The sequence below is a fragment of the Rhineura floridana genome, chromosome 22 (assembly GCF_030035675.1).
Source record: "Rhineura floridana isolate rRhiFlo1 chromosome 22, rRhiFlo1.hap2, whole genome shotgun sequence".
NCBI classification, from domain to species: Eukaryota; Metazoa; Chordata; class Lepidosauria; order Squamata; family Rhineuridae; genus Rhineura; species Rhineura floridana.
The window spans coordinates 7,557,052-7,579,816 of record NC_084501.1 but is presented as its reverse complement, the minus strand read 5'-3'; the positions used below and the strand labels follow the sequence as shown (position 1 = coordinate 7,579,816).

General features: G+C 46.9%; 1 protein-coding gene across 1 annotated transcript; it reads right to left on the bottom strand.

The window, feature by feature from the left end:
* Positions 1 to 78: 78 nt before the first annotated feature.
* On the bottom strand, positions 79 to 21,029 carry CTSW (cathepsin W). The gene is made up of 11 exons (XM_061605818.1): positions 20,911 to 21,029; positions 20,207 to 20,273; positions 18,269 to 18,382; positions 14,526 to 14,677; positions 13,029 to 13,128; positions 10,348 to 10,431; positions 7,939 to 8,058; positions 7,167 to 7,231; positions 6,222 to 6,312; positions 5,401 to 5,480; positions 79 to 3,476 (listed from the first exon to the last, which is right to left on the bottom strand). Exons 1-11 carry the CDS (start codon positions 21,004 to 21,006, stop codon positions 3,366 to 3,368), a joined length of 1,080 nt encoding a protein of 359 aa, XP_061461802.1. The 5' UTR covers positions 21,007 to 21,029; the 3' UTR covers positions 79 to 3,365.
* Between the last annotated feature and the right edge of the window lie 1,736 nt (positions 21,030 to 22,765).

Sequence of the window (22,765 nt, the reverse complement as noted above, 5' to 3'; positions counted from 1 at the left end):
TTATTTTAAGCATGTAGCAAAAAACTTAAAAGAGAGAGACAATGTTTTTCGAGTTTTCATCAGATGTACAAAGCGGATAATTTTTTATTTTTATTATTTAAAATATTTCTATCCCGCCCTTCTACCCTACAACAGGGCACTCAGGGCGGCTAGAATAAAATTGGACACATATATAATAAAATACACAATAAAAACACAAAACATTATGGTAAATTGAAATGCATAAAATACTGTTAAAATACATAAAATGCAAAGTTTAGAAGTTTTAAAGTTTAAAGCTTTAAAGGCCAAAACCAGCACTTTGAACTGGGCTTGGAAACAAATTGGGAGCCAGTGGAGTCGATAAAGCACAGGGGTGATATACATTCAGGAGTGGGAAACCTCAGGCCCTGTGGCCAAATGTAGCGCCCCAGGGCCCTCTAACTGGCCCTTGGGACCCTTTCCCAGACCACACCCTCCTTGAGTGTTCCTGCCTGGCTGGGATGTGCCCTTGAATTTGGATCAAGGCCTCTTCGTTCTCTGGCAGGAGGGATAGAGGGATATGTGTAGAAACTAGCCTCCTGAAGAAAGGTAAAATTTCCATTCGTTGCTCTGCCCACTTTTGAGCAGAGCAACAAACGGAAAATTTACCTTTTGCCTCTGGCCCTGCCCAACAATGCCACGTGGCCCTCGGAAAGTTGCCCAGAAGGGAATGTGGCCCTTGGACCGAGAAAGAATTCCCCAGCCCTAGCGATGGAGGAGAAATTTGACTCCCTTCGCATTTCAACGCGAATCTACCTAACGAATTTATGAAATGCTACGCAAAGCAAAACGCAGCTGTCCTTCGACATTTGCGCATCTCTGAATTTTGCAACGCGGTTCTGCGATAATGTGTACAAAGGGCATATACCAGAGTAAGGTTTGCATAAAAATGAATATGATAGCAAAACCAACACCCAAACAAGCGTTATATTTGGCGGAATCGCTTTGTGAAAATTTGCATCTTAGGCAAAACAGCATATGCAAATGTGTATATATCAGGAGACCTAGAATGCTGACAGGTTTTCATGAGGACTTTAAAAAAAAAATTGCAAACTGAATTGGAGAACTGAACGTAAGATTAGAAAAAAGAGAAATTAAGATGGACAGCTTGACCCATTCCTCTCCCTCCACCCCTGGGTTTTCACCTCTCTCTCTGGCAGGGCATCTGTGCCTTAAATAGCAGTGGGGCACACATTTGGAAAAGGATCCCATTGCATCAGAAGACCTTGCAACCAGCCGTTAAGGCACAGGAGGGGGGGGCAATGGCTTCAGAGATGCGGTGGAAAAGAAACCAGTTTAGGGGGACAGCGAGCGCAAAAGAGAAGAAGAAGAATGCCAGAAACAGCTTGTGACATTTGGGGTGTGAAATATGAATGTGAGACCTAATCAGAACAGAAACTGCCTTTGCCGGAATCTGAAACCATGAATGCAGGCCTGCTTCTGTAACACTCCAAAGGGGTGGGGGAGAGGTGTGAAGCGATGTTTTTTAAAAAGCTGTATTTTGAACTGCTGCCTTAAAGTTAGTCCACCCAGGGAAATGCAGCACATTACAGCCTGCATTTGAAAAAAAGGCTGAAATCAATAGTATCTGATCATTGCGAGAACAGACAGTGAAGCATTTTTTGGTGGGGGAGGGGGAGTTTGCAAGTAAAATGTACACATTAGCCAGAAAAAGGGCAGAAATGAAATTGTCGGGAAATGGAAACATTTCCTGCTCACCTCAACGTGTATTTGCTTTGAATTACACGTCTAGCCCCCTTCTGAGAAGGTCGGGGCAACAAATGCAGTTTTCTTCCCCTTTTGTCCTTACAACATGCCTGTGAGGTAGGTTTGGATGAGAGAAGAATGAGTGGCCCAGAGTCTGCTTAGTAGGGTCACATCATGGCAAACTGAACTTGGGTCTAGCCTAGTGAAATTAAAATTGTTTTGCAATTTAATGAGAAACCACCTGATTCGCACTTCTTGAACCAATGCACAAAACGGAACACAGTTTTCCTTTGCCGTTCTTCAGCCAATGTGTACCATTGTGTACCAATGGGTATGTCACACTGGTGAAAGTAAAATACAGCAATGCATTCTATATCAGGGGAATTGCTTGCAAAAATGTGTATATTAAGAGTCAAAGCTGTTGCATAGTGGGAGACATTCTCACTAAATGACTGGAGAATTTTAATGAGGATTTTTTAAAAAAACCAAATTCTTGCGGAAAGGTGGAGAATGGAATTTAAGATTGGGAAAATGGGACCCAGAGAAACCAAGCGCTGACGGATTCATCCATTCCTGATCCACGTGAATTGAGGTCCCATCGCCACAATACAGTTGAAGCACATTGAAAGCACAGTCTGTACAGAACTCTGCAGTTCCCAGGATTCTTTGGGGCAAGCCCTGTGCTTTGAATGTATTGTGTGCATGTGACCCCTGCCCCAAAACTCTTAACTGCCACACCCCACACTGGCTCTTGTTCCCTAGTTCTACTCTTTGGTCTACATCCTTCTACATGGTTAGAGAGCTGGGCTGCTGATGGCCCTTGGCTGCATTTCAAAAGCGTTCTGCAAGTGACCAGTTCACAGACCTATGGTGAGAACAATCTGTCCTTCCACCACTAGGGGGCAGAGAGAGAGAGAGAATGGGGTGATCCCAGGCAATTTCGGCTCTGGCTCCAGCCACTGTAGGCTTCAGTCCTGCTCTGTTGCCAGCATGCAGCCCCTTAGCAGGAAAAATAAATGTGCCTGAGCCGTCGCAGGGGTCTGCACTGTCTGCTGACATAAAGCACTAGAAAAGTATGGCTGGAAGATGACAGCTCGTGGTGTTAAAACGGGTGTGGAACCTCTGGCCCTCCAGAAGCTGATGAACTACAACTCCCAGCATCCCTAGCCATTGGATGGGGCTGATGGACACTGCAGTCCAGCAACATCTGGAGGGCCTCAGGTTCCCCAGGCAGTGGAGGCTGTTGGTTCCATGTCAGTGGGGCAACAAATCTGCTCTGGATTTTAGTCTGAATTTTCGGGGGGCTGTCAAACCTGTTCAGCAGTTCAGCCTTTAGTTGGGACTAAAACCCAGAGCAGATTCACTGCCCTGCTGACATTGGAGCCACCAGCCCCAAAGTCTGCATTAGAAGACATGCAAGAGAGAGAGAGAGAAAAGCCCTTGAAACCGGGCCTGATGCTACCAGAGCGGGGGTGGCACACTGTAGAGTCAGGGGTAGGCAACCTGGTGGTGCCCTTGAGAAGTTGTTGGATGTCAACTCTCATCAGTTCCAGCAACACCAGGAAAGCACCCTGTTGGCTACCCCTCCTGTAGACCTCTCTCTTCTATTATACACACAGGCACAAAAAGTTATGCCGTCAAGGAGGGCAAAGTGCAGGCTTCTTTCCCCCTGAATTCTGGACAATCGCCGTCGCTGTAGACATGGCAATGCCACACGTGTTGGTACCACGGTGCATCCGGAAATAGCCCTAAGTGGAAAGAGAATGGGTTATAAACTCTATGGGTGGAGGAGGTGGGCTCTCGCTCAGCCCCAGGCAGTGGTGGGTCCATGTCAGTGGGGCAGTGGAATCTGCTCCAGGTTTTTGTCCAAACTTTCAAGGAGCTGGGAATAGGTTTCAGCACCTTGGTCAGTTCCTTGAAAGTTTGGGCTAAAACCCCGAGCGGATTCCACTGCCTCAGAAGCATGCTGCCTCTGGCTGTGAATTTCCCATGATTTAAATTTCAAAAACCAGGAAACCAAGGAGGTTAAGCCTGGGTGGAAGTCATAGGAAGCTGTCTTATCAATCAATCTGTCCACCTAGATCAGGGATGGGGAACATGTGGCCCTCCTGGTGATGCTGGACTACAACTCCCATCTTCCCTGAGCATTGGCTGTGCTGACCAGCTGATGGGAGTTGGAGCCCAACACCAGCTGAAAGGCCACAGGTTCTAATCCAATACCGTCTGCTCCAAGGGTCAGCAAAGTGGCACTGATGTGATGCCTGCCAGTACCTCCTGTGGTGCCCACAAAAAGGGATGATATTGAATCATCTAAAACAGAGGTTCCCAAAAACTGTGTCCCATGGACTACTGGTAGTCCATGTGCTTCATTCAGATGGTCCATGACACATCCACATTAAACATTCATTTTGATTTTTAACTGCCTTTTTTCTTGCTTTTTTATTCCTGATGTGCATTTTATTTTACTACAATTTGAATTCTACAGAATGTGTTATTGTGATGCAATAAAGTCCTAAGGCTGCAGCAACCTTCCTTCCTTGGTTTGTTTATTAAAGTATTTGTTTGTTGTTATGTGCCTTCAAGTCAATTTTGACTTATGGCAATGCTATGAATCAGTGGCCTCCAAGCCAACTGTTATGAACCACCCTGTTCAGATTTTGTGAGTTCAGGTCTGCAGCTTCCTTTATGGAATCCATCTACCTCTTGTTTGGCCTTCCTCTTTTTCTACTCCCTGCTGTTTTTCCCAGCATTATTGTCTTTTCTAGTGAATCAGGTCTTCTCATGATGTGTCCAAAGTATGATAGCCTCAGTTTCATCAAAGTATTTCATTAAAGAATTTATAGGCTACTATATTGGCTCGGTAGGGGGGAAATAATGTCTAAAAAGTTTGGTTTTCATGAGACACCTGAAAGAAAGAAGGGATGGTGCCTCTCAAATTTATTTATTTATTTATTAGATTTATTAGTCGCCCATCTGACTGGTTGTCCAGCCACTCTGGGCGACGTACAGAATAAAAACATAAAAACAAATCTCGGTTGGCAGGGAGTTCCACAGGGCAGGGCCTGCCACACGAAAGGCTCAGTCCCTGGTGGAGGCCAGCCGAACCTCAGGGCTGCGGGGAACCAGCAAAAGTGCCCGATCAGAAGATCTCAGTGATCGAGATGGAACATGGGGAGTCAGGCAGCCCTTACAGTTCTTTGGGCCCAAGTTGTTTAGGGCTTTGTGAATTAACACAACTACCTGGAACCTGGTCCGGTAGCAAATTGCACCCAGTGGAGTTCTTTCGGATGACATGTTGCTCCTGTAAGGAGTCTGACCTCTGCATTCTGCACCAGTTGCAGCTTCCAGATCAGATACAAGGACAGCCCCGCGTAAGGCATGTCACAGTGATCGAGTCTTGAGGTTACTGTCGTATGGACCACTGCGGTCAGGCTGTCATGGTCCAAGAACGGTCACAGTTGGCATACCAGCCAAACCTGAAAGAAAGCGCTCCTGGCCACAGAGGTCACTAGAGCTTTTAGTGACAGATGGTTTCACCCTTAACAGGGCCTTTTGGGGGGCTTCCCCACCCATCTGATTCTCTCGAGCCAGGTACTCAGGAAGTTATAACGTGCCCACTGCTTTTCTCCCACATACACTCCCCGGCAATCAAACAACTGGGGATCGGCTCACCTTTTCTCCCCAGTCCTCTCCCCAAGAGTTCTGGATGATCCAGTACGGCCCGCTCCAAGATCCACCACGCCGAGCTTTGCCTGCGTAGAAGGGAAAAGGAGAACCTAAGTAAAAAAAAAATCCTACATCCTGTTAACGATGAGCCTAGCCACAGCCCAAGAACTGGCTGATCAGTTTGAAATGAACACAAAATGCATCCTTGCATCCTAGGACATCTTGGGTCTCACTAGGGATGAACAAATCTGTGTCAATGTCAGTTCCTCTCACTTTGGATTTTCCCCACGTTCACCGCATTTCTGTGTCACTTTGTGATTTTTTTTTAAGTCCTTGTAAAATTTCGCCAACATTTTAGAGTCTATTTCTCCTAATCTTTACACTTCTGGAAGCAGTTTCCCATAATGGAATGGGTTTTGAGGTGCTGTTTTCTCTAATATATTCATTTTGATGCACACTTTCATCTAACATGCATTTTTGTGCTCCTTTTTTGGCTTGAGAACTGTTTTCCAAAATCCAGAGAAGTGCAAATTTTGAAGGACAGACACATTTCGGTTTGGGCATTGTTTTGAAAAGCACAAATGATCCAAAGGCATAGTAGAATCCCGGCAAAATTGCATTCCCCCCCCCCATCCCTGTCAAGAAGATTGGCAGGTCAGAATACGGCAAGAAGGGCAAAACCCACTGCTGGCAGGATTTTCCCTTCTATGCAAGTCTTAAAGGCACAGGAGCCCTCTCAGGGGCTAGAACTGGCAACCTTTTTCTCCCTTGCCAGTATCACTCTTCCTACCCCATACAAACACACAGTGAAGGCCTCGTCCACTCACCTTCATCATAGCCCACAATGAGCACTGCATGATCCTCTATCTTCGGGTCGCAAGCCTCAGAACGCATCCGGATAATGCCCTTTTTGTAACTCTGGCAGAGAGAAGACCAGAGCAGGTATAAAATAGTGAAAGGATTGGATGGATCCTTCAAAAAAGAAATCACTGACTGATCAAAAAACAAAGACTGATCCATTAGGGTGAATGGGGCACTGCCCCCAGTACCATAGTGGCAAGTTGAGAAGTGCAGGGTCCCTCCCCACCCTTTTTGCTGTTGGATTGAGAATGAGATCCTTTTTAATGCCTTCTCCCACAACAGACATCCCTAAGAGCCAACCAGCATGAAAGGGGAGAGTGTTAGCTATTGAGAAGAGCCTTCTCAGTGGCTGATTCGCCTCCTTTCACACTGATTGGCTCCAATCAGCAGGAAAGTACAAGGAAGCATGTTAGAAGACTCTTCTCAGTGGCTAACACACTCCCCATTGATGCTAATTGGCTTGTAGGATGCTGGAGACATAGGGACCCTGCTCCCAAAAAAGTAAGGGGTCTAAGACCCTCCGAGACCCTGGATGACTACACCCCTGACTGCCCCACTATCCTCAGCATACTCTCAGCCAGCCCCCACCTATCTGCCTGCCTGCTTACTTACTTACAACCAGTCCAGAAGCCAGGAAGTTCCTCCTTAGCCTCAGGGTTGCCCTTGTAGATCTTAGGAGGGAGGGATGGAATGGGAGAAAACTAGCATGAGTTGGCTCTGCCCTGTCATTGGCTCTGGCTCCACCAATCATTGGCTCTGGCTCCACCTCCTGCTGGGCTCCCTGCCTTCCGCCCCACCAGTCCCACTGGGCACCAACCATCGCTGCTCTAGAGATAGCATGAGCAAGAAAGGTGGGCAGGAAAATAAAGTGGGTAAAATGGGGTTTCTCTCCCCCTCCATTTGCCACCTACCTGAAGGGGTTTCATGTTGAGAAGAGCAGTTACAGGCCCTTTGGAAGCAACATGTTCAGCTATATCTGGGGAATGATGGGGGAGAGGGACCCAAGAGTTAGCGTTGAGGTGTGGAGCAGATAGGAAACCCCAGCCCTTTCCATCGAATCCGTGTTTTCCCCCCAGAATATATTTTCTAGTGTCAAGGTTCAGCCCTGGATCGTGAGAAATGATGATGAATGCCTCTGAGGATGTGCAGCGTAACTTGCTTTCATTCATTTTATGTGGCTTAAGGCCTCGTCAGACATTAGGTGGATCAGTGCAACCTGACTAATGTTCAAAATATCAGGAGCGCGTACTGAACAAAACCAGGGGGAAGTTAGAAGATGTCACCTACCACGTTAGCACTGACCCCATTAAACTTTCTGTGCCATTGTTTTGAGAACTGACAGCTTTACCAGGTCACTGTCTAGATCAATAACTTTACCCTTGGTCAATTTGACTGTAAATATTTTTTTGGAACACTTTAACCTGACAAAGAGTTCTGTGCTGCTCAGAAGCTTGCTCCCAGAATGTTGAACACTGTTCAGCTCAATGTGGCAACTAAAGGCAAAAGTCCTTGCCAGAGGGTGTGTGTGATGGCTCTGGTTCTGTTCCACCAGTGTGTGGCCCCTGATAGATTACCCCGGGGGAATGTGGCCCTCAACAGAAAAAGGTTTTCCCACTTTAAACCAGTCACCCATTCTACTCCCCCAGCAGGGTTCCATTTCTCCATGCACCAATAAATCCTTACATTTTTCATCTCTGGGGAGGATTGCATAGCCATCAATCTGGGTAACTTTTCGATGCCGGTGTTTTTGGCACGTCTGCTTTCTGCCCACATAGGGGTACAGAATGCTGTTTGACAGTCCCCCTGGGAAGGAACATACAGAGGGTTACAAAGAGGTCCAAGAAATGATGTGAAATATGCAAAACCTGAAACCCTAACCTGAAAGATGGTCTTGCCCCTCATATACCCAGTCGATCGCTGTGCTCTGCAGGTGAGGGCCTCCTGCAGATGCCACTTTATCAGGAGGTCTGTTCTGCACGATACAGGAAGCAGACCTTTAGGGTTATGGCATCCACCCTTTGGAATTCCCTCCCCTTAAATACTGGACAGACGCCATCTCTGTTATTTTTTGGGCGCCTGCTGAAAACCTTCCTCTTTCAACAAGCCTTTTTAGTAGAGACCTTATCTCAGTCTGCGTCTGAGTTGGAATTTATTCATTTATTTATTTATTTATTACTAGTATTTATTAGTCGCTTTTTCCAACAATAGAACTCAAAGCGACTTACAAAGAGGAAGCAAGAACGCAATAACTGAAATAGCTTGCAACAAAAGCAAACAATTACAAAACAATTTCAAGGAAAATAATGCCACCGTAATACAAAAAAATAACACATAGCAAATATTGCAACAACACAAAAACTAGTCCAATCTTCACAACAACAATTGTCAACAGTGTTGCATAAACAAGTTCGTAAAAGACCACATTAGTTTTTACATTCTTTAACTAAGGATATTCAGCAGGAATCTTGCACGTGTGTCACAAAAACCTATCATTGTTTTTAAAGACGTTTTTAGAAGATATTCTGTTTTTAAGATGTTTTGTTTTCACTCTGTTTTCTAGATGTTTTTAGTGTTTTGCCATTTGCTTGCCGCCCTGGGCACCTTCTGGAAGGAAGGGTGCGATACAAATCATGATAAATAAATAAATAATGCCCGCAGTGTAGGCATGGGGAAGGTCCACAGCTCTTTTCATGGGTTCAGTCCCTGGCATCTTCACGTACCTGGGAGGGACCTCTGCCTGGAATCTTGGACAGCTGCTGTTGGTCAGTGTAGACAGTACTGAGCCAGATGCACCCAGAGTCCGACTCAGTATCAGGCAGCTCTCTATGTCCCTATGTTACAAGGATCTTTAATAATTCTGAATTAAACTGGGAATGTCCCTGAAATATCATCTCACCCCTTATACACTCCGTCGTTCACTACGCTCTGCAGGTGTAGGCCTCGCGCAGATACCATCTCATCAGGAGGTCCGTTCCGCAGAACATCGGAAGCAGACCTTCAGCGTGGTGGTACCGACCCTTTGCAATCCCCTCCCCTTTAATATGAGACAGGTGCTGTCTCTGTTGTCGTTTCGATGCCTGCTGAAGACCTTCCTCTTTCAACAAGCCTTTTAAGTAGTGACCTCATCCCAGTCTGCGTTTGTGTTGGAATGGCTTTCAAGAGATTTTAATATGTTTTAAAGATGTTTTCAGTGTTCCATTTGCTTGCCAGCTTGGGCTCTTTTGGGAGGCAGGACAGGTTATAAATTTAATAACTAAATAGATAGGACCAGAGGAAGCTGCCTTATATGACACCACATCACTGGTACATCTAGCTTAGTATTGTTTGCACTGACTGGCAGCAGCTCTCCAGGATTTCAGGCAAGGGGTCTCTCTCCCAGCCCTATTTATTTTATTTGTTTATTATTTGATTTACATCCCGCCCTTCCTCCCAGCAGGAGCCCAGGGCGTAATGTTCACATGGGCCTTATACCCTCCCAAAGGGGAAGGGTTCCAGCTACTCTGCCGATCCCCCCCCTCTATGGGATGGGTGCAGTTTGCTAAGACATTGTGCATTGTGTTTTTAAAGATGTTTTGTTTTAAATATTATTTTAATGCTTTATCATTTGTTTGTTGCCCTGGGCTCCCTTTGGGATATAAATTTAACTAAATAAACAAAATAATATCTACTCAGCTAGTAACATTGCAAAGCTTCACGCACCCCATCCCTACCTCACAGGGTTGTTGTTAGGGTAAAATGGGGAGGGCATGCATACTCTACATGCATATCCCAGTTTGAGTCTCTGTTGGAATTGCTTTTTTTGAAAAAGACGTTTTTAAAGCATTTTTTAATTTAAAAAAAGGTATTTTTAAAGATGTTTTAATATATATATTTTAATGATTTGTTGTAATATATTTTAAAGTCTATGATGTTTTAGAGTGGTTTTAGTGCTTTTGTTTGCCGTCCTGGGCTCCTGCTGGGAGAAAGGGCAGGATATAAATCTAATAAATAAATACTCTTCCTTGATATCTTTGGAGCAGAGGTGGGATATAAAGGCCATTGTTACATAAAAGAAACAATATAGTGAGTAGGGACTTCCAAAGGTTTACGTACTGCTCCTGTAGACAGTCAGGAGCGCATCCCAGACAAACCCTCCTTGGCAACCTTCCCCGCTCTTGTATGTGCAGTCTACTAACTCTGAAAAGGAACAGCGAAGAGTTAGCCTGGTTAAAAAAAAACACAGAATCCCACACTTGACCGGTGGTTCAGGCTCCCCACCTCCCCACACCCACTCACTATCACTCTGGTGGTCCCTGGCACAGCTTAGTCCCATAATCTGCTTTTTAAGAAATAAATCCAAAAGGTCAAACTGAAACGACCCCAGATGGAAAGAGTTAAGTGGAAAGACAACGAAGAAAATAATCTGCAGCCGTGGCGGGTGCCGATTTGGATTGGGGGAGGAAGAGAAGCCAACTAATTCCAGTTTGGTCTCCCTGCCTGTTGAGTTCTAGGAGGGCAGCCCTGAGACGAAGGAGGAAGAGGAAGTTGACAGCCCACCCGCCCGGGGATAAAAAGGGACGGAAGGATTTGTCCATTTGGCAGCAATTCGCTTTTAAAAAAAAATCCTTATGAAAATTCTCCAGCATTTTAGCACAAGTGATTCCTGCGAAACTCATGTTTATATGCAGTTCTGACTACTGTACATCTTTTGGCAAGCATTCCCCAAACATAACACATTTTTGGTGTGTTATTTTCATCAATATATTCATTTTTCTGCACACTTTCCCCTAATACATACATTTTTAAAAAATATTGTTTGGTTAGAGAACGGCATCACAATATTCAGAGAAGTGCAAATTTCGAAGGACGGCTGAGTTTCAGTTCACATATTGTTTTGGAACGTCAAAAAGACTAAAGTAATGACAACAGAAGATTTATGTAACTTTAAAGTTGACAATGAGGACATTGAACTTGTCAAAGATTATTAATACCTCGGCACAGTCATTAACCAAAATGGAGACAATAGTCAAGAAATCAGAAGGAGGCTAGGACTGGGGAGGGCAGCTGTGAGAGAACCTAGAAAAGGTCCTCAAATGCAAAGATGTATCACTGAACACCAAACTCAGGATCATACGGACCATGGTATTCTCGATCTCTATGTATGGATGTGAAAGTTGGACCGTGAAAAAGGTGGATAAGAGAAAAATCAACTCATTTGAAATGTGGTGCTGGAGGAGAGCTTTGCACATACCATGGACTGCGAAAAAGACAAATAATTGGGTGTTAGAACAAATTAAACCAGAACTGTCACTAGAAGCCAAAATGATGAAACTGAGGTTCTCATACTTCAGACACATAATGAGAAGACATGATTCACTAGAAAAGACAATAATGCTGGGGAAAACAGAAGGAAGTAGAAAAAGAGGAAGACCAAACAAGAGATGGATTGATTCCATAAAGGAAGCCACAGACCTGAACTTACAAGATCTGAACAGGGTGGTTTGTAACAGATGCTACTGGAGGTTGATGATTCATAGGGTCGCCATAAGTCGTAATTGACTTGAAGGCACATAACAACAACATTGTTTTGGAAAGTGGGAATTTGGTAGCTTCGGCTTGAAATGCAAACAGAATCAAAATTTCCCCCCATCTCTAGTTGCAAGTAAGAAGGAAGGCATGTGGGAAGGGGGAAGTTGAGGGCAAAGCGAGGTTGGTGGGGGAATGCCCCATTTGCCCTAACAGACCAGCCGCCACTGATCATTTGCACCTAATGTGAAAATCAACCACAATTTTCAGCATAACTGTTATTTGCTAGGCTGATTGTTGGGTCCAGGACGAGTAGCTCCCATTAACTAAACAACAGCCAATGAAAACAGAGGGTCTCTTGATAACTAGGAATCTGTCTCCAGCTTTTGGGATGTAATCCCCACGCAGAATCAGAGCTTGGTGAAAAGCAAAATCGTTTCAGCTAGCAAGGATGGCACAGGATATGCAGCTCTGAGATAGTTTTGCGAGTTCAGCTTAAAAGAGCCATGCTTGGATTGTCTGGGATCTCCCTTCACAGCACGACTTGAACTCAAGTCTTCTGGTGTCTTGGTGACGTCTGGTAATTAAGGAGGGGGAGACAATTTCAATTCAGTTTGCATTTGAAGATAATCCTACCTAGTTCACACATTTGGAAGCAATACCAGAGTTGAACACAGAGTCATCCTCTGAAATGCACATTTCTACAAAACCTGCAGCGCAGTTCTCTAGCCAAGTAAAGTGTATGAAAATGCAGAGTTAGGTAACATATGCATTGAAATGCTTACAGTAGTGGAAACACCGTGCAAAAATACATTATATTAGGGAAAACTGGTCTGCAAAAATGTGTCTATTGGGCAAAATGGCATATAAACAGGTGTAGACTAGGAGAAATTCACACTAAAATGTTGATGAATATTCATGAGGACTTTAAAAAAAAAAACGCAAATCAATGTGGAGAGCGGAACTTAAGAGTGGAAAATGATAAACTGGGAGAAACCAAAATGGTGATGTTTGCCCGTCCCTACCAGTGGTTGACAGATGGGCGGGCCAGCCCACCATCCAACTGAGCTGAAAAGGTTCCCACTCCTGATGTATCCACACATGAACATATATAGCCAACCCAGATGCATGCATTTTTGGACTCTTCTTGGGAGGAGGGGGTGACTATGGGGGGCTATCATTATGTGCCCTGGAATGTCAAAATTGACCACCCCCCCACTGCCTATCTCTGGCCAACCCTACCCCTGCCCACCTGGTGCTCAACATACCCTGTACCGAAAGGTTCCGTGGCATATGTCTGTGGATGTTCCACAACGCTTCGATGTTGGCCACAGTAGCAAAAGCCCAGCAAGACCGACACTCTGTGCCCTGGGAAGTAAAGAGATTTCAGGGACCAGGATTTATTATTCTGGGATATCTAATACACACACACACCTGTTCCTGTCCCCTGTAAGACCTAACATGGATCAGAACTATCCAGACAAATTCATCGCAATGGCAGGGTTTGCGGGAAATTTGATTTAGTTTGTATTTAAAGCCAAGTTTATCCAAATTTGCACTTTCCAAAACAATATGAGAAGCGGAACACGTCCATCCTTTGAAATTTGCACTGGTCTGGATTTTGCGACGCAGTTCTCCGGCCATGCAGTATTGTAAAAACTGCATCTATTAGGAGAAAGCGTGCACACAGCGAACATATGGAAAATAACGTAACAAAAATGCATTACATTAGGAAAAATTGCTTGCCAAAATGTGCACATCAGTCAAAACTGCATTCAAAAATGTATCCATGTTGAGAAATTTGCACTAAAATGCTGAAGAATTTTCATGAGGATTAAAAAAAAGAAGCCTCTCAAATTGCTGCAGAAATCTGAAGAACTGGATGCAAGGGTAGAAAAATGAGCCAGTGTGGTATAGTGGTTAGAGTGCTGGACTGGGTTCAAGTCCCCACTCAGCCATGGGTAACCTTGTGCCAGCCGCTGTCTCTCAGCCTAACCTACCTCACAGGGTTGTTGTGAGGATAAAAGCGGGAGAGGGAGGACCGTGTTTGTACGCCACCTTGAGCTCCTTGGAGGAAACGGTGGGATATAAATGTAATAATAAAGAAAAGAAATAAAATTCCTAGCCCCAAGACAGCCTTGGAAGAAGAAGCTTGATGTATCTTGTAGGATTCCAGGACCGGCTCTGATTCTACTTTGCTGAGACTCTTATTGGCTGCCTGTGTTCCCTGCTCACCTCTATACACACAAGGGCTACTAGCCACGATTGCCACGCTCTCCCTCCATTGTCGGAAGCAGTATACCTCTGAATGCCGGTTGCTGGCAGCCACAGAAGGGAAGAGTTGCTGTTGCGTTTAAGTCCTGTTGGGGGCTTCCCCTGGGGGCATCTGACTGGCCATTGTGAGAACAGGATGCTGGACGAGGTGGGCCACTGGCCTAATCCGGCAGCCAGGCTCTTCTTACAAGAAATGTTTTCAGAAAGGCCCCTTAAGTCTCCTGCGCTCTCTCTGAATGGAAGCAGAGCTTCCAGCTGCTGGACACCTTCCCATTGCTCTGGCAAAAGGGAGCACAGAGTTGGGGGATCCATGTTTGTTGGTTTGTTTATTATTTGATTTATATTCTCCCAGCAGGAGCCCAGGGCGCAATGTTCACACGGGCCTTATAACCTCCCAAAGGGGAAAGGTTCCAGCTACTCTGCTGACCACCACCCTTCTATGGGATGGGTGTAGTTTGCTAAGATATTGTGCAATCCCACTGCACCCTTACCTGCAATTTCACGGCTGTGATGGCACCACGCTTTCTCCAGTCGCAGGATTTGCGTGTTTCCCCCACTTGGGATTCATTGGCATGCCTCAATGTGGGGGGCAGGCTGGGCTCGGAGGGCTGGGGGAGGCCAAACATGCTCACAAATTCCCTTTCTGTGGGGTTGGAAAACGGAGACAGCATGCTCAGGCAGTCACCACATCGCTTGTGTGAGTGTAAGAATGAATATAGGTCTATATGATCAGTAGCATAGTGGCAAATTCAGGCATGCATGGTCCCTTCGTGATAGCCATGCTACACCCCCTCACCGCTGCGCCTCCTCACTTGCTCACTTGCTCTCCATCATCTTCTCCACACTCCTCAATCCTTCCCACACATGCCTTTTCCCACAACGACAGACACTCCTGGGAGCCATTAAGCGGGACAGAGGAGAGTATTTGCTACTGAGAAGAGTCTTCTCAGTGGCTGACTCCCCTTGTTTCACTCTGATTGGCTCCAATCAGCAGGAAAAGACAAGGAAGCCTCTGAGAAGACTCTTCTCAGTGGCTAACATTCCCCATTTTGTGCTGATTGTCTCGTAAGACGCTGGAGACATAGGGACCCGGCTGGGACCCCTCTCCCAAAAAAGGAAGAGGTCTAAGACCCCCCGAGACCTACACTCCTGTATATCATATACATGTGCGTGGAGTGCAGGGATAGGGAACATGAGACCTCAGGGCACATATGGCCTCCGGGCCTCTCGTATCTGGCCCTCGGGACTCTCCCCAGGTCATACGCCTCACCAGGCCTGCTTCACATCCTCTGTGAGTGTTTTTTCCTGGCTAGGATGTATTCTTGAACTCTGATCAGACCTCTTGCTTGCCCGGATGGAAGATAGAGAGGGGCGTGCAAGTGTGTGTAGAAACTAGCCTACCATACAAAAGTACCGTTTACATTTGTGGCTCCACCCATTTTTTCCTCTGGCTCCACCCACCACCAGCATGCAGACCCTATAAGATTCCTCGAGCAGGGGATGTGGCCCTTGGGCTGAAGAAAGGGTCGACACCTGTGCCGTACCATATGACTGTGGCATAAAGTTTTCAGGGCACAATGTTACCTCCCTGCACCTCTGTTCCTGACCAAGCTAGAAAAGCAAACCGGAAGTATTATCCAGTACAAAATACATTTCAAAACTTTGCTGTCCCATATAAAAGCAAGACTAGGGCTGGCATCCCACGCACACTTTCCCACAAGTAAGCCACGCTGATTGACCATAGCGGCACCTAAATCTGGGTAAATAGACATAGGACTGCAATGGCAAAACATTTTAAAGAACAAGTATTTTAATTAAACACATCGTTTACAAAACACATATCTTTGTTTCATGAAAGAAAGTGATGGTCTAGTCAACATAACTTATGCAGCAAGTGTTTATATTATATATGTTTTCATTCTGGTTTTAAATACCGGGATCGCTTCTCGATCGTCCCAGAGTGCAGGACACGGAATAATGGGCTCACGTTGCAGGAAGCCAGCATTAGACTGGACATCAGGAAAAACTTCCTAACTGTTAGAGCCATACGACAGTGGAACCAATGACCTAGAGAGGTAGTGGGCTCTCCGACACTGGACGCCTTCAAGAGGCAGCTGGAGAACCACCTGTCAGAGATGCTTTAATTTGGATTCCTGCATTGAGCAGGGGTTGGACTTGATGGCCTTAGAGACCCCTTCCAACTCTACTATTCTATGATTCCATACCTGGTTATATGTTTACATGTGACACTAAAGCATTAAAACATAAGAGGAGCCTGGCTGCCGGATCCAGCCAGTGGCCCATCTAGTCCAGCATCCTGTTCTTGCAGTGGCCAACCAGATGCCCATGATGGGAAACCCGCAAGCAGGACCGGAGAGCAAGAGCATCTCCCCTCCTGCGGTTTCCAGCAACTGGCATTCGGAAGCATGCTGCCTCTGACTGTAGAGCACAACCATCATAGCTAGTAGCCACGGGTAGCCTGATCCTCCATGAATTTGTCTAATCTTTTAAAGCCATAGCACAGTGGGGAGGAGAGCCTGGCTGGGAGTCCAGAGTCTGTGAGTTCAAATCCCCGCTCGTGTCTCCTGGGGGTAAAGGGCCAGCTAAAGATCATCCCCACAGGGAGTGGCTCAGGGGTTACATGCTCTACCACCTGTGCAGCAGTGGGCAAGCGGCATAGTCCCAAAGAGCCCAGTTGCCCCCAGCTGGCAGTTGCGGACAAGGAAGGGGCTGGCTTGTGCAGCTGTGGCAAGCTGAGCAGGCCCTAGCCAGCTGGGGAGGACTAGCCTCGGAGGGAGGCAATGGGAAACCCCCTCTGAACACCACTTACCATGAACACCCGATTCATAGGGTCACCGTAAGTCGGGATCAACTTGAAGGCAGTCTATTTCCATTTTCACAGTGGCTACCACTAGTGGGAGCGATGTGAATGGACTGCCTTCAAGTCATTTCTGACTTATGGGGACCCTATGAATGGAGTTTTCATGGTAAGTGGTATTCAGAGAGGGTTTTATCATTGCCTTTCTCTGAGGCTGAGAGGCAGTGACTAGCCCAAGGTTACCCAGGGAGCTTCGTGGCTGTGTGGGGATTCCAACCCTGGTCTCCCAGGTCCTAGTCTGATACTCTCACCACTATGCCACACTGGCTCTCTAGTGGGAGCAAACGCCGTCGTTTATCTATGCACTGTGTGAAGAAGCCCTTCCTTTTCTCTGTCCCGAAACTTTTAACGTTCACTTTCACTGGATGGCCCTGAGTTCTAGTATTTGGAATTATTTTGTATGAAGTGTTTTTTCTCCACCCAACCTCTGTTCTTGCTTCCTAAACCCCGAGATGCTCTGGAGCCCTGCCTGAACGTTGACATCTCTTGTTTGGTTTGAAGGTTTCAGGTGACATCCACGCCATGCATTTAAATCACATAGTTTCCCCCAAAGAATCCTGGGAACTGTTTAGAATGCTGGGAATTGTAGCTCTGTGAGGGGCTAAACTACAGTCCCCAGGATTCTTTGGGGGAAGCCATGCACTTTAAATGTACGGTGTGGATGTGACTTCAGAGCTGAGTTTTCCCCCTCTCAACAGGGGTGTAGTTGTCCAAGGACTCAGGATGTCTTAGACCCCTTACGTTTTTGGGAGCAGGGTCCCTATGCCTCCAGCTTCCTAAGGGCCAATCAGCAAGAAAGGAGAGTGGGTTAGCCACTGAGAAGAGTCTTCTGCCTTGTCCTTTCCTGTTGATTTGAAGCCAATCAGAGTGAAAGGAGGCGAGTCAGCCACTGAGAAGACTCTTTTCAGCAGCTAACACTCCCCTTTCATGATTTTTGGCTCCTAGGGATGCCTGTATTAACAAGGATCTCATTCTCACACACAAAAATGAGTGAGGGAATGGCTGTGATATCATAAAGAGACCCTGCACTTCTGAATTTGCCACTACACTGTGCCTCTTACTCAGTGTTTCTTTGCCCCTAACAGCTACTTGACAGACCCAAGTTCAGCAGGTAGAGCCTTTCTTGGCATGGAAGTGCCACAATCAGATGTTTTCCCCTGTTGGATTTCTACCTGCCTGAGAATAAGAAGAGCCCTCTATAACTGTGTATCCCCCTGTGCATGCCCTGCAGGGGGAATACCTCCGTGAATCAAGCCCCAGCCTTGGGTCACCTTCGTCTCCATGATGAGGCATCCTTCAACAGCACCCAACATCCAGCCTCCCTTTTCGGCTGTTTTTCCGCACCCCTGCTTTTACCTGTCAGGTCACTGAAGCGGGTGACCCCGTACTGAGCAGTTCCCAGCTCCGCAGCCTGCAGCTCACGACTCACGTCCAAGTTGTGTGCGAAGATCTTGAACCTACAATGCATCTCTGGGGCCAGAGAGCAAGAGAGGAGGGGTGTGTGGAAGGCAGGTCAGTGGTGCCACCAGAGAAAGGCTTTGGGGCAGAAGCCCAGGGCCCCACTCAGCTGGAGGGCCCCCCAAGCAGGAGCAGAAGGGCTGGCTTGCCACCTTTGGAAGTAAGCTGAGAAGTACAAATGGCCACTTAACGCAGGGGTGGGAACTTCTCAGTCTCTCCAGATGTTGCTGGACTTGACCTCCCATCATCCGTGACCATTGGACATGCTGGCTGGGGTTGACGGGAGCTGGAGTCCAACTACATCTAGAGTAGCAGTTCCCAAACTTTTTCAACCACGGACCACTTGAAAATTCGTGCAGGTCTTGGGCGACCGCTTGATGCTTTTTCTGCCTGTTGCAGAAGTTGTAATGCACTGTGCTAGCTGCCGTGTGATATTGATTTTTTTATTGCATTTATACCCCACCTTTTCCTCCAAGGAGCTCAGGGTGGCGTACATAGTCCTCCCCCTCCTCAATCCCCACAACAACACTATAGGGTAGGTTAGGCTGAGAGGCAGTAATTGGCCCAAACTCACCCAGCGAGCCTCATGAGTGAGTGGGGATTCGAACTCTAGTCTCTCAGGTCCTTATCTGACACTTTAACCCAGTGATCCTCAAACTGTGCGTCCAGGCACACTGGTGCGCCTGAAGAGGTGGCTAGGCGTGCCTCAAATATTATGAAAGTATATTTTAAAAATGAGAAGAAACCCATTTGTATGGGGCAAGTAATAGTCTTCTATAGTTTATTTTTATTCATAGTTTAAAATATAGTAATATATTTTTAATTTTGTACACAAAGTGCGCCAGAAAATTTTTATATGTTTCACAGTGCGCCGCGAAACAAAAAAGTTTGAGAATCACTGCTCTAACCACTAACCACGCTGGCCACTGTATTCTTTATTACTTCTTTTATTTCTTAGACATATATAACCGTATTATGATGTGAATTCCACAGAATTAAAATCTTAATACAATAAAATACACTGTAACAAATAAAACAAGCCATGAAAATGCAATTAAAAATGAAGATGAGTATTTAACGCGATGGATGTGCTATCTCTTATCTTGAACCACAAATCCACAGACACGCCACAGACCACCTAAATGAAGCTCACGGACCTTTGATCGAGAAGGCTACAGACTCCCCATCCTTGATCTAAAGACACACACACACCATCGTGTTTGCAAGAAACCCAGATGTGGGGGGGTGGTCTTAGAAAGCACTCTGTCCATGCTCAGAGGCCCCTGCATGCTATCAAAGCCCTGAGAATAGTTTTTCAAGCTGAGCTACCACAGCAAGCCCTGACTGAAAGCCCCATGAAAAAGCCAGTACAGGGAAAACAATCAGGTTCAGCTCAGCCGTGAAACTAACTAAGCAACTAAGTAACTGACTAGCTATATCTATCTATCTATCCCGCCCTTCCTCCCAGTAGGAGCCCAAGGCTGCACTAATAATTCAGTTCCCTCTGCCTCAGTTGCTCTGTCTGTAAAATGGGTATCACCATGACCACAAGTCTCCTCGGATTACTGTGAAGACAAGCGAGCAGCACTTGATCCATTTTTGGTGCTGTGGAGGCAGCATAATTGGGCACAGGAGACCAAAGTGCGGATTCGGTAGATTTGCCTTTCAGTGCAAACCAAATCAAATTTCTCCCCAGTGGTTGTTTTGGTGAGGAAAGCTGGGCAGGATCAGCAGCCATTGGTGGAGCCCATTGTCTCCAAAGAGGACCCCTCGCCTCCCACCGTATGCTCTGACCCCCACCCCACAACACCCCACAGAGAGCAATACTTCCATTACCTTCTTTGTTTGGGTAGCTTTTATTGAACCGTCTCATAAAATCCTGGAACAGCTGGGTCACTTCGGACTGAGACAGGAGCAAAAAGGCAGGGAAAGGGTTAATTAAGGGTCTCCCCCCCCCAAAGGGCACAAACTGGCCCCCTTTTCTCTCCCTTTCTCCTTTCACTAAAGCTGTACCATCTTCATCCTGCCAGTGGCTGGCACTTTGGGCTACGTTCCTCCTCCATGACATTCTTGGGGAGCCCCCAGTCACCTTTGCTGCTGGCTTCGGTGCCCTCGTCTACAGAAGCAAACAAATAGCCTTTTCTGGTATGGCATGAGCAGCGATGGGCCGGCAGCCGTGGCTCAGTGGTTAGAGCTCCTGTTTCGCATGGAGAAGGTTCAGTCCCCAATGGCATCTCCAGGTAAGCCTGGGAGAGACACCCTGGAGAGCTGCTGCCAGTCAGAGTAGGCAATGCTGTGCTAGAAGGAGCAAAGTTCTGGCTTGGTATAAGGCACCTTCCTACAGCCCTAAGCATCACCTGTTGAATGTCTGTCTGTAAGGCAGTTATTAAAGGCACAGGAGCCCTGCCAGGAGAGAAAACCAAGAAACAGACACCGTCTTTCAAGCCACTGTACTTGCGTACACCCCCTGATCGCTTCTCAGTCCACCCCTGCCCACTTGGGCACCCATCACCGCCCCCGCCCCCTCCAAGCCTCCTCACCGTGCTCAGGTCTGGGGTCAGAAAGGAGCTGGCAAGGGGGACAGGGTGCCAGAGCCCCCACAGCAGCCAGCAGACAGGCAGGGCAGCTGGCCACATCGCGGACACACTGTGCACGGCTCCTGTGGTTAGAAGGGAAAGTAGCCAGAGTGGCTCAGAGCAGAAGATGCTAAGGTGTGGAAGCATCCGGTGAGCTGGGGGGGGGGGGAGGGAGAGAAACCACAGAGGCAGGAAGACTGGGGTGCTATTTTGGGAGTGTGGTGGGTGTCGGAAAGACTTCAGATACATACTATGCTCTAGGGAGAGATGGTGGGGCTTTTTGACCCTCGGGATCTGTGCAGCAAGAGCAGGGTGGCCCTCTGAGCTCGCACAGAGAGCTGCTCTCACAAACCACCCCCGCTCTGCATTTGCCTTTCCTGACAAAGGGGTGCCTGTATGGGCAGACGAGTGAACAAAAACACCCTGAACACTTATGGATTTGGGACACTTGCCCTTCTGTTCCAGGCGTTACCGCTGCAAAAATCCCTTTGGGGCCTCATCCATGCGCTGGGTTCTCAACCTTCTTCCACCCCTCCCTGACATATCTTGGTCTGGACACGGCCCACGCACCTGTCCCACACTCGGCAGGCCTTTGGCGAAGTTCCTTTGTTCCTTTGTGGTCGACCTTGAGAGGTGTTTGGCCAGCCTGGTCCAGGATGCAATGTGCTGGAACAGGCCCAGGAGACAATCCTGGCGCTCAAACCTCTCTCTCTCTCTCTCTGGAACAAAGCAAGCTAGACATTGAGGCAGGGGCTCTCCAGACAACCTGTTGATTGTGCATTCATCCTCATTTGCCTGCACAAAGCTCACGGGGAGTTTAGATTATATCTAGCTGGCCTGTACCGAGTATTCGTCCTGATTTGCTTGCGCTGAGTTTACACGTCTTCTCATGAATCATTCATTCATCCCACACTTTTAGTGCATTTCCCCATCGCTGTGAGTGCCTCCAGTCCAGACTGTCACTATATTGCAGGATGGATTCAAGGGCATCCTAGGAAATTTAGGTTTCGCCAACGAGAAAGCTCCTCCAGATGATTTATTTATTGAGCATTGCTCCTGGTTTGCTTGCGCAAGTGCAGAACACCAGATCTGATTTGCTTCTGAATACCCATTGCTCAGAGGTGTAGGGTCTCAGGGGGTCTTAGACCCTTTACTTTTTTGGGAGCAGGGTCCCTATGTCTCCAGCATCCTATGAGCCAATCAGCATGAAAGGGAAATGTGTTAGCCACTGAGAACAGTCTTCTAGCATGCTTCCTTGTCCTGTCCTGCGGATTGGAGTCAATCTGGGTGAAAGGAGGTGAGTCAAACATTGACAAGATTCTTCTCAGTAGCTAACACTCTCCTCTTTCATACATATTGATTCCTAGGCATTATCAAGGATCTCATTCTTAACCCCAGAACAAAAAACAACAACGGAGAGGCACATGGCTGTGATTAACATGAAAGGACCCCGCACTTCTGAATTTGCCACTGCAGTATAGCTGTTGCTGGAAACTGCAGGAAGAGAGTGATGCTCTTGTGCTCTGGTCCCGCTTGCGGGCTTCCCTCCTAAGGGCATCTGGTTGGCCACTATGAGAAGAGGATGCTGGATTAGATGGCCAGATCCAGTAGCGATCTTCTTGTGTTCAGAGGTTTTTATTGAGCATTCTTTCTGAGTTGTTTGCAGGGAGGTAATACAATGATGAGTACTCGTTCTGCGTTTGTCCTGACTTGCTTGCACAGTGTTTCCACATCTTCCTTTCATCCCGTGCATTTCAGTGCATCAGGACACCAACAGGGCAAGGCAGGTCAATTGACATCCTTGCCCCCTCACCATATC